We start from the raw sequence: 12,509 nt of genomic DNA, 5'->3' as shown, positions 1-12,509 counted from the left end.
CATCATCATTGACATTCACTACCAACATCACCATTATTTATTGCACACTTACTATGTTTTTTACATATATTACCTATATAAAGTGTATGAAGTAAGCATTATCTTTGTTTTGCAGTTAATGGAACCAAAGATATGTGGAGATCCAAGTTCTAATTATACTTAATTATCACTGTTACAAAAAAATTTTATAATATAATCTAGTGTTCTATATGCACATTTAATTTTTTTCTTTCATTTTTATTGCCATAGATACTAAGGTTTTCCAAGTCCTAGTCCTTGTAAGTAAAAAAAATTAAGAGCAATTCTTTTCTCACGTGGGTTTGCCCTTTATTTTTCTATCAAATTCAGACCTGGAATTATATTAATGATACGTGTGAAAACCAGTTTGACTTAGGTGTTTAATTTTCACTGTAGACCACTAATCACTCAATCTTTTTTGGATTATGAATCCCTTTGTTAAAGTGATCAGTGCTATAGTCCCTCTCTATGGAAAAAAGCACACATGCACAAACATATAAGATATACAATATAATTTCAGGGAATCCATAGACTTCCTGAGTCCTATCCATGGAATTCCTGATCAAAAGGTAAAATATTTAATTATATCACATATACATTCAGGTCAAATTTGTATTGATTGTTGGTTTGTACTGATATAAGTGAAATCAAGCTGATGTAAATAGAGGGTAATGAATTTTTCCCTAACATTTTTATTTTACTGTGATTATAACTCCTTCCTTCCTTCCTTTCTTCCTTCCTTCCTTCCTGTCAGTTTTTCCTTTCTTAGTAAGGGTAACATATAACTTACTCCCTTGCTACTCTGGGTGTTTTGGAAAGGTGTTTTTTCTTCCGTGTTCTCATTCTGATGTATCATTGTTTCAATTTATATGTGGGTAATTTCCATGCAGGAAAGACTAAGACAATAAAGGCATGAACTGGATATTTACTTTCGTGAGACAAGAAATTTTCTCATTGTTGACAGTTGGTTTAGGGTTTTCTGTTACTTGCAACGAAAATTGAATCAAAGATTTCTGGATAGTAAGATCTTTTGATATATTTTTTAAAGCAGTGAACTAATACTCCTAATTAAAATTTCTCCTCTATTCTAGGTGTGCCATCTACTATTGTTAACTGGATTTTTTTTGGCTTTAGAATAAGGAATGACATAGTTATATTTAGGATGTCCCCCACTAGATAGGATAGACTGGGAGAATACAGCAGACTCAGTGCCAGGCTTACTTGCTTGGATCTGCTCCTTTGAAGTAGGCATTGACAGTTTCTGTAAACGCTGCTGCAACAGGGAGGGTATCCTGGGCTCCCATGGTTAGGGGGCTGGGTCCCCTGGAAGAACCTGCATAAAATGAAAAGCTTCCATTTATTATGGACATAGGAGTCACGTTAGCATATATGAAACTAAAAGTCCATTCAAAGACTAAGAGATAAAATCTATCTCTTAATATTAAAAAAGTGCTAAGAACAAGTTTGTATATTCAACATAGAGCTCAAGTATTTAAAAAAAATATTTGGCTGGTTTACAGACAAACACACTTGAAATTAATTCAATTACGTATTTTACTACAGAAAAGAAAATCCAAGCAGAAGAACGAAGTCACAGGGGTTTTCAAATGTTTTGCATAAAGCATAAGGCAGTATTTGCATGACAGTTTGTACAGCAGGTGGTTAATAAAGAAAATTATTAGTTCCCTATTCGAGCAGTCAGCCCAGTCCATTGCCAATACTCAAAACTTTTTTCCCCGTTTCTTCATTTCGAAGAGGCAAATATCCAAGTGGTGTCACAGTACACGTTGTTCTTTTGTGGATTATTTCCACTTCAAAAACTCCAATTACTGTCAGATCAAGTAAATTCATGTTTACATGTCCCAAAACATACACAACCCAAATGTGCACAAACACATAAATGCACTAATTCACACCATCAAAAATGACAGCAGCTCTGGTGCTTATTGAACACCCGGTACCCACCAGGCAGTACCAAGAATTATCTCATTCAAGTGCCACATCAGCCCCGTGGGACAGGCATGGTGATTCTCACTTTATAGAAGAGGTAACAGAAGATCCAAGAGGTAAGTGACTTGCCCAAGATAATATAGTTAGTTAAGTGGCAAAACAAAAATTCAAGCCTAGATCTGTCCCCCTATAAAGCTCATGTTTTTCTCACTATACCACACACTTTACCTAAATGAAACATTTTCCCATATTGTTTTGCTGTAATTTGTAGCTTCCAAAAGGATCAAAGTTTAGGATTATTGTCTTTGTTATTGATCTCTAGGCATGGTACCAAAGAGTAAAGCTTTAGTAAGTAATTATTAAGGGCAGTATTAATGATGTCACATGCTCACTACTTTCCTTTCCTACCAAACAAAACACATTTACTTCTCCCCAGCCCTGGCATAGACTACGTACTTTAGGGTTATGCTTGTTTTCTTTTGCCTTTTGTAACTTTTGTCCTCTTCTCTAACTGTGAAAAAAATCTACCATTTTTATACTTCCCTCCTCAGTAAGGCTTTTCTCAATCATTCTAGTCATGCTAGTAGTCTCTTTTCTATCTTTCCTTGGCTTTCGATATCTTGGATTTGGTAATTGGTCATTAATTTAAGAAACATTTGTTTAATATTTACTATGTATCAGGCACTATGGTAGGTGCTGGGGATTCAAAAATAAATTAAACATAGTCCTTGTCCTCAGGAAGTTACAGTTTAATGTGCTAATTGCATCGCAATCATCATCATTGACATTCACTACCAGCATCACCATTATTTATTGCACACTTACTATGTTTTTTACATATATTACCTATATAAAATGTATGAAGTAAGCATTATCTTTGTTTTGCAGTTAATGGAACCAAAGCTCAAAGAGTTTATACTACTTGCTTGGTCCTGCATAGCTGGCATGAATAAAATTTAAGATTGATACTCAGGTATGTATGCATTCAAAGTTTAGGCTCTGAGGACTGAATCATTTTGCCTCCTTAGTAGGCAATTACGGTACATTTGAAGGCAAGCTGACAATGACATTACCATTGGGTAAGTCTTAAGTTGAAGCACGCATGTCTAAGTCTGTGCTGCCCACAGGACTGCAAGTTTTTAAAAGGAAGAAACTATGGCATGAGCTTGTTTGATGGGACTTCTACAGTTCCTAAAACAGAGCCAGGATTATATTGACCTGTCATTAAATGCATGTTGAATTATCCACTGTTGGATCTCAAAAAAGTAAAGTTTATGCACATTTATAAATAATGAAGGCACAGTAAACAGAAGCCATTATTCTGTGATACTGTTGCTCAGGGTATTTGCTCACTCATTAGTTCCAGTATTTATTGAGTGACTACTAGATTCTGGAGAAGAACAGCTTCCCTAACTGCTGGTTAAAACTGGGCCAGAGTGGTCAGAGGGCTGCACTGTTACCATTATATCCAGGTCACAGCCACCATGTAGCTGGAACTTGGAGTTGGTTGGGGAAGGGGTTAGATAAATCTACAATGAAATAATTAGAGTAATTTGATTAATGCTTTAGAAGCATGGTATGAGCAAAGCTCTATGAAAGCACTTAATGCTGCTTGGATAGGTTAGGGAAGGTTTTATTAAGATGATACTGGATCTGAGGTTTAAGGATGAATCGGCTTTCATGAAGGGTAGAAGGAATAAGGCCCAGAATTACATATGTGTGGAGCTGAGCAGACACATGTCATTCTGAGAAACCACAGGAAGTGTGGTGTTGTTTGTGTGTGTATGTGAGTACGGTGGGTATTGAAGGGTAAGAATGGAAGTGGATGAAGTTTAGGGGTTAGAAATTAGCGTGTGAAGAGTCTTGTATAAATATTTAGGAAAATTTGTCTTTATAAATTATTTAGAGATGTTAAAATCATAGTTCTCTTTTGATAATCTCATATAAATCTATGAATATTTTTCAGAGCAAAGTTCACATATATATAACATAATTTGAAGTAAAATTATAAATTTCTTGAGGTCCCTGGGGGTCCTGGAACTCAGGTTAGAATACCCTCTATGGAAGACTGAAGGCCTCAGATATATTTGAAACAGGAGGAGTTCACAACAGGCTTGAGTTTAGATAACACTAGCTATACCGTGGTGGATACTTTTGTGAGGAAGACAATAATGTAGGTGAGGATTCTTAGGGGAAAAAAAGATAAAACTGATGAAAAATGCAGATATTAGCATATAAAGGGAATGTCGTGGGCATAATATTTTTCAATTCTGCAAAGCATTTAATAGCCTTTTATGATATTCCTGTGAATAAAATAGTCAAAGCTTGGCGGATCATACTCTTGCCAAGTAAATTGACAAAAAGAGGAATCATAATATCCAATGAGCATGAATCAATGGTTGTATAATATGCCCATTGGGAAGGAACTTTCTAGTGGATTATATCAGAGATCTGTCCTTAGTTTAGTGCTTTGGGTAAAGTGAGAAAAAATGCTCAGAAATGGCACATCGTAGTGGCTAAGAGCATGGGATTTGGCTTCAGACATACCTGGGAGGAGCCCTGTCTCTGACACTTGTTATCTAAATTATTTTGGTAGGATTCTGTCATAATACCCACTTTGCAGGCCTGTTCTGAGGATAAAATAAGATAAAACATTTATCATAGATCTTGGTTCATAGTATACACTCAATAATGATTAGCTGTTTTTATGATGATTATCATAATTTAAGATAATATATAGGTTATGCATGACAGATTTATTGAAAGTGCTCCAAATTTTCTTAAATTTTTGGGATACTGAGCTGGAACTGATATGAAAAATATCAGCAAAAACAAATATGAAATTCATATACAGCATAATTAAAAAGTAATCAAACAATTGTGGCTTGAGGAAAACTGGCTTGGTGGAAGAATATGTGACAAAAAGCATCTGAGGTTTTAGTTGATCATCAATTTTCTATTGTTGAGTCCCATGGATGAGTAACAGACAGATCACTAGAAACGACAGGGTTTTACTGCTTTTTGTTTGTTGTTGTGCTTTGTTTAAAATTCATCAGATGGCAATCGGAAGACCTATCTACAATTTAAAGACCAAACTCTTCAGTGTAATGCACAAGGCCATCTCGAGGCTGCTCCAGACCCATCTTTCCTGACCCCTCCTTCCACTCCTTCCAACAGCCCTGTTCTCTAGCTATGTTCACTTTGGGCACTATAGTCCTTATTGTAGATGTAATCTATGATGCCAGGGAAGCAGAAACACATAAAACAACAAAAATTTACAAAGAACCCTTATACCTTACAGGATCCACAACTCTTAATTTCTTCACATCCCTATACATTGCAACTAATATGCCATTTTGTATTTTTTTGACACTTATAACATGATTTTCTTTATTGCTATTTGTTCTACATATTATTTTCCACAGCTATATTTTATTCTACAAACATTCTCCAAATGTTGGACCATTTCTCAGTAGTAATCTAAATCCATCTTTGTATAAATTGGTTTCCTTTTCCTATTCATTTCCTGAGGATATAGTTTTATTCCTACAACCAAACCAAAAGACAGATCAACTTTTAATTACTAAGAATGCCAGGATATTTTACATAAAGACTATTCCCAATAAAAATGCTATTAGACATGAATGAATGGCTTCTGTTCCCTCATAGTACTTCAGGGAGTCTTTGTTTAATAGGTTTATTGGAAAACTGGGCTAAAACCAGAAAAGTGTCCAAGATGGTGAGAAATTCAAACCTCTTGGCCTAAGAGGACTAAGAGGGGACTGAAAACTGTTTTCTAATATCTGAAATAATATTACCAGACAGCGACTAAGGGGACCAGAGTTCAAGGCTATGGATTTGCAAGTTAATAGCTTTGTGACCTTTGGGAAGTCAATTAACCTCAGGTCCTCTCAACCATGAAAGGCAATGGACTGCACAATCTCTGTGCTTTAGGATCCTATGGTTTTAAGTTGTTTATAGGCACTTAAATTTTTTACAGTAAAAACAGTGATATCACTATGAGATTATTTCACTGCAAGACTAATTGCCAGATGAGTGGCACAGAGGATGCATCTACACGACTTAACAAAAAGAGCCATATAGACTTGGGTGTGAATGCTGGTTCTTCCGCTTACAATCTGTATGACTAGGAACAATCTATTTAATGTCTCTAAGACTCACTTTCTTCATCTTTAAAACAGTATAGATAAGGATAGTATCCACCCATTAAAGGCTTCTGGTGAACATCAAACAGGATAATGTTAGTGAAGTCCTTAACATGGTGTGTACTCGAAAACCATATTATTATTATTATTGTTTTTGTTGCTGTTATTTTGTCAGGGTGAGCTTCACTAGCTTTACTAAGGTTTCTGAATTAAAGTTGGTTCTTTGAAGTTGAGTAGGTTGTTAGGTAGAACACAAAGAAAACAAAGATGATACTACAAACGGAATTCTTCACTGAGCATGGAGTTATACTAGAATTTTCAAGTTTCTTCCATCACTAAAATCTGCTATCATAAATTTTGTGCATGCATGCCTAATCTTTCACATATCACATAGGTGGCTATTATTATTTTTTTATTTCAGCATATTATGAGGTACAAATATTTAGGTTTCATATATTGCCTTTGCTCTGCCCAAGTCAGAACTACAAGCGTGACCATCTCCCAGACAGTGCACACCACACCCATTAGGTGTGAATATACCATCCCCTCCTCCCCCCCACCTGCCCAACACCCGATGAATGTGCACGTAAGTGTTGATCTATTAATACCAATTTGATGGTGAGTACCTGTGGTGCTTGTTTTTTCATTCTTGTGATACTTCACTTAATAGAATGGGCTCCAGTTCTATCCAGGATAATACAAGAGGTGCTAGATCACAATTATTTTTTATGGCTGAGGCGTATTCCATGGTATACATATACCTAGATGGCTATTATTATCTGTTTAAGTTGCTTATTATAATACTTGCCAATACGTGCCAATAGGAGATAAAAGTTGGTTGAATGCATGTTTGTTCTATTCAAACAAACAAATTGATTATTTGAATAATCAATATTCATTAATTAAAAAATGAGTTCCTGCAATAATTAGCCATTGTTCCAGGTACTAAGGGAAACACAGAGATGTACAAGGCATGTCCCTCCCTTCATTGAGCTTACAGTATGGAAGGGGATTATAATATTAACTATAAATGAAACAAAGCACTATATGATGTTAGAGAATAGTTTTATATTGTGGTTATCATATTATTACCATTAGTTTATAAATAATTCACGGTACAGGCAGTATTTATTAGTGTGGCTCTTATGTCTTTCCTTCAATGACATCAAATATCAAACACCAGTCTGGCTTTATGGTCTTTAGGCATTGAAGGGATAAACAGATTCAGTATAACTATCTCTGTTTCACTAGGCCAAGGTCACTCTGCTTGTAGGTGGTAAAGCTGAAATTCAGCCCTAGGTTTCCTGGCTCTATCAACAGTAGTCGTAGCTGCAGCTAAAACTTCTATAGCTCTTACTGCAAGCCAAGAATTATTCAAGGGGCTTTACTTATATTAACTTTTAATCCTAATAAAACCTCTTTAACGTAAGTACCATTATTATCCCTGAGAGGGATGGGAAAACTGAGGTTTCAGGTCGTTCAGTAGCCTTGCCATAAGTCACCCAGCAAGTAAACAATCAGAACAGAAGTGGGTGCAAACCTAACACCGCCTGACTCCAGATGCCAAAAACTTCCCAGCACTGTTCCAGGAGCAGAGAAGTCAGAACAGAGTTATGCCTGCACCCGACAGCACATCTGTGCTGCCCCCAGGACGGGCGAGTTGCTGCCATTTGTCTGTGGAATTCTGACCAAAGAGCAATTCCGGGGCACCGGAAAGCAATGGGCCTGCACATGTAGGGGGTCCTGAGGAGTGGAAAAGGGCATAGAGAGACACCAGGTTGGGTTTCATGTTTTCCGAAAAGCAGTTTTCTGTGGCTCTCATTACCAAGCAAAGTCACGCAAACACGCACAGCTACACAGCCTGAGGATGAAAATATTTCAATCCTTAATAACAGACATCTTTAAAAGATAAGGTCCTTAATTTGTGGGAGCGTTTCATGAATAGTCCACTGAAATATGAATGTGGGTAAGCAGTACAGACTGTATATCTAAAAACGTTTAAAGGAGAGGAAGGGAGAGAGAAGGTTTAGAAGAGAAAGGAAAAGTAAGAAAAAAAGAGAAGGAGAAAGGGAAGCAAAGCATATAGGTGCAGGAATTGGGTAAAAGTGTAAGAAGGTTTCCTTTCCAACTCAGCGAGTGCATCCTGAGTTCAACAGAGATGCCTCATGTCCCACCACTGCCAATCCTCTGCAGCGAGCGGAAGCACATATCAGAGTGTGCCTAAAGCCAGCCTGGGCTTGGCACAAAGCTGGTCTCCCCTTTCTGTACACTTTCTCCATTTCCTCTATAACCTTTTCTACTTCGCGGTGTTGAAGTTTATCGTTTTATACCATCAAAGCCAGCTCATGAAGAGGACTTGTTTTCGGTTGTTTTACATTTAGTATGGATTTAAGTCAAAGTAGCGCCTCCCTCAGGGGTGTTTGTAGCATTTGTCACAAAATATTATCAATAAATGGTAATATCTATTATGTACTGTGCCCAAACTCTGTGCAGTGCTTCACATGTTATTTCCTTTAATGTGCACAACCATTTCACCAAGGAGGTGTTATTTTTATTCTCTCTTTCTTACAGATGAGGAAACTTAGTGTGTTTAAGTAACCAGCTCGAATTCAGACAGCAAGTGACCCACAGTAAAGCATCTAGTACTGTGTCAAAGTGTGTGGGCTTCAGTCTTCTTTTTTTCTTTCTTTTCCATACTTCAACGGCTGCAAATGGGCTTCAGTCTTGACCGTGCTTCTTAGTCGATACTTGGCTGGGGTAGGTCAGAGATTCTAGCTATACCTTCGTTAGATTAGAACAATAATATTAGTGCTCTCTCAACCTTACCGAAAGGTAGGAAAGACCTGCACTACTAATGCCAAATGCCATGAGAGCTGCAGATTTTACCTTCTGTTCATGTGGGGTTGGAAAAAGTCAACACCAAAACACAATCTGAAGCGCAGACAACAGGAGAGGGTAGTCTTGTTTGTTTAGCAGACCATCCCCATCTTGCAGGCTATTAAGCCAAACAACTACCCACTCCACCACACCTGCTGCAGGTGGGAGGCAAATGATCCTTATGCCCAGGGATCAGAATGCAGGAGATATAACCAACAGATGGAAGCAACAGAAAGTCTCAGAATGCATAAAAGAAGAGAAAAGAAATTCCAGAAATTGTATGAAGCAGCAGAGAGTGGGAATTGGGCTAGCCTTTTCTCTAAAAGTGAATCATATTGGTTAGAATTAGTAAAAAGATAAATTATAGTCAATTCTATGATAATTTAGAGTATATTCTGTATAATGCAGTGACAAAGAGAAAGAATATTGGAAAGAGATTAAATTAAATTTGAATCCTGAGTTTATCCCTTACTGTGTGATACTGGAAAAATCACCTAACCTCTCTGAGTTTCTGCTTCATTGTAAAAGGAAATAGTACCTTCTACAGATATTGTGAAGATTAAATATGATGATATAGGATAGCCTGTTATATGAGGACAGTCAATATCAGAGAAGAAGTCTTCTGAAAATTAATGCACTTAAATGGATACTACAATTTCATAGTATATAATGACGGGAAGGTTTGATTGGGACTGTGAAAAATCTTTTATTAACAAAATTTAAGCTACAGTAATAATTAATGAGTTCTTTGAATGAACAAAAATGATTTACATTGACTTTTTTGGGAAAGGTATATTTTTCTGATCAAATTGTATTATAGCTCTACACACCATTCAAGGTTCAGATTTAGCTTTGATTCATGATCATAAATGGAACCATTATTACAGAATTAATTGAGAGTTTTATAAATTCTCCTAAATGTCTCTCAGTTTCTTGACTTTCTTTTGAAGTGGCTCTGATGTAACCTTACTTTTTTCATCTTCTTTAGGTTATTAATAGTTTTAATTTCTTTTTACGCTCAGCTGACAATGACTTTGGTTGTTATTGAAGCAGCATCCTTTTCACTGGCTTTATGGAATCTTGTATCCTTTCTAAGATTAGCAATTTCACTTTGCAATAAATATGCACTGCTTTTGCACTGCATGTCCATTGTTCGTAAGATCAGATTTTATGGAAAAACTTACTGGCTCTGCATTCATGTAATGGATGGGGATAGATACCTGTGTTAATTTGGGAAAAGGGATATCTGAATGGGGACTATTGCTGGAAGTAAAGACTTTCATGTCGCTGTGGTCTTTGCTTGCCTTCAGAATCCAGGAACTGCAAGGTCACCAATATTATTAAACACTTGAGTAAGGAGTTTCAACAGAATATGTAAATTGCAGTACCTGACACAGAGTAAATACTCCATAACTTGGCAGCCACTGACATAGCAGAGAATTTGCCTGACAGTCATGATATACAATACATTGTTTCAGGTTCCCCTCAACACCATATGCATTTAGCACACCAAAGAAGCACAAAGAGAAAATTAAAAGTTATTCCTAGCCCCGTGGAAAGAATTGTATCATGAGAGCTTAACTTGAAAAAGTGAGTATGCTCCTGTGACCTTGTGAATCTTAGCTGAAGTAATGATTAATAAAGTAAATTTTTTAAATCAGAGCAGCTTTGTTTTCAAAAATTTTTAGGATAGGTTTGGGAGAAAAGAAGTCAAAGGAAATTTATCACATATAAGTTTTTTTTTCCTTTTTCTCTACACATCTTGGAATACTATGATGGCAGTTGGTTTAGATTATATAAAATATAGCTTATATATATGTGTATTGTGGGTGTGTGCATGCTGCATATTAAAATCTATACATATAATATTTTCTTGGAAGTTTTGACAGTTTAAGGCTATCATCTAATCTAATAAATAATAGTGCTGTGATGAGAGCTAAACTGAGTATATACTTCCTGAATTCTGGGGACTGTGCTGTTTCACATGCATTACCTCACACTTTTAAGAAAAACATATTATTAGCACCATTTTAGTGCTGATGAAACTGTGGCTTATTAAAGCCAAGAAGCTTCTGTCAGTGCCACTTTGGTTTCTCATGTTCTGAGGTCAGTAGTGTCAGTTGACCTGCTGAGGGAGAGTGAAGAGGAAAAGGGCAAACCTCAGAAGGGAGGAGCATTATTATTGAGTACCTGCTGTGAGGGGGACACTGGCTTGATTCGGGAGTCAGGATTCAAATCGAGGTCCACTCGACTCTATACTTTTCCATACAGACCCCCACAGGCCCTGTCCTGACCCACAGAAGCACTGAGTTATACCTGCGACATGCTTTGCAGGGTGCTAGGCATACTCCTTCATGCAAATGAGGAAAGTGTACTTAAGAAAGTCACTTATAGAGTAGAATTAAGGATACTGAATTTCTGAGTAAATAAATAGGATTAGAGTTATTTCTAGTTTTCCTCTTACTAAATCCCTGCCCACATGCCCTGGTTATGTATTTCATGTGCATATAGTTTTTGCTTTTCAAATTCTGCTTAGTCCAGATATATACAATCAATTGACATTTTTGCCATGTTTCATAAAGAATTTTTCTTCAAACTGGGTCTTTGCTTAGAGGGCATAAATTGTCATCCAAATTAATGCCCAATTTAATTAACTCTCTAAAATGTTTGACTCAGAAAATATAAAATTATACTTTGTGTTCATCACCGAAGTCAGAATAAGCTTATTTGAGATGGGCTATTGTTAAAAATAACATGGACTATTGTTAAAAACAGACATAAGGCAGAAGACAAAGCCATAGAAGAATGAAAGGAAAGTGAGTGGACGCTTGCTCAAATCGATTCCCTGAGTTAGTCTAAGAACTTAGTGTTTTCTTTGTCTTAGTATGATAGCTCCTATAGCAGTGACAGTGTGGTCAGCATCTGAAACTGAGACAGCTATGGCATGGTACTATGGAGAATATGAGTACTGATAGCAAGAGCTAATTTATATAAATCACTTATATATGATGGTCACTGTGCTGAATACTTTACATGTATTATGTCTTCTAATCTCAAAACATCTCTCTGAGGTACATACTGTTAAATTAAAGCTTAGTGAAACTGACTTGCTCAAGGCAACTTGCTCTACAGTAAGCAGAGAAGCTAGGACTGAAAACCAAATCTAACTTCAATTGTGTTCTTAAGCCTTCCCCTGCTTTATGAATGTTCACCCTTACATGTTAGTAAGATCTGCTCCGAGATCTAGCTGCACGCACAGCATGGATTCTCAATGGGGCAGTATCACCCCAAAGCAGGTGAAAATTGGTTCTTGGGGGAAGGTGAAAGAAATTTTACTTTTCTAAATGTATAAAGCACACAGATATATAGTGCATAACCAGATATATAGTCCATCTGTGATATTAAAATTCTGCTAGGGGAGTGATTAGGAAAAGACAAAGGTCTAAAAAGACTCCTTGGGCAAGGGAAGGGGAATAATGAAGGTAAAGTTTGAGAAGC

General features: G+C 36.6%; 1 protein-coding gene across 2 annotated transcripts in view; it reads right to left on the bottom strand.

Annotated features, from left to right (window-relative positions):
- The window catches only part of SGIP1 (SH3-domain GRB2-like (endophilin) interacting protein 1), a 194,505-nt gene that overhangs the window by 19,853 nt on the left and 162,143 nt on the right, over positions 1–12,509 (bottom strand). For both annotated transcript variants that reach the window (XM_012653762.1, XM_012653763.1), the window contains one exon: positions 1,240–1,351. In XM_012653762.1, coding sequence (XP_012509216.1) covers positions 1,240–1,351 — 112 coding nt within the window. The remainder of the gene's footprint in view (positions 1–1,239; positions 1,352–12,509) is intronic.

This window comes from Propithecus coquereli, unplaced genomic scaffold (assembly GCF_000956105.1).
Source record: "Propithecus coquereli isolate 6110/MARCELLA unplaced genomic scaffold, Pcoq_1.0 Scaffold427, whole genome shotgun sequence".
Classification (NCBI taxonomy): domain Eukaryota; kingdom Metazoa; phylum Chordata; class Mammalia; order Primates; family Indriidae; genus Propithecus; species Propithecus coquereli.
This window is presented reverse-complemented; position numbering and strand designations above follow the sequence as displayed.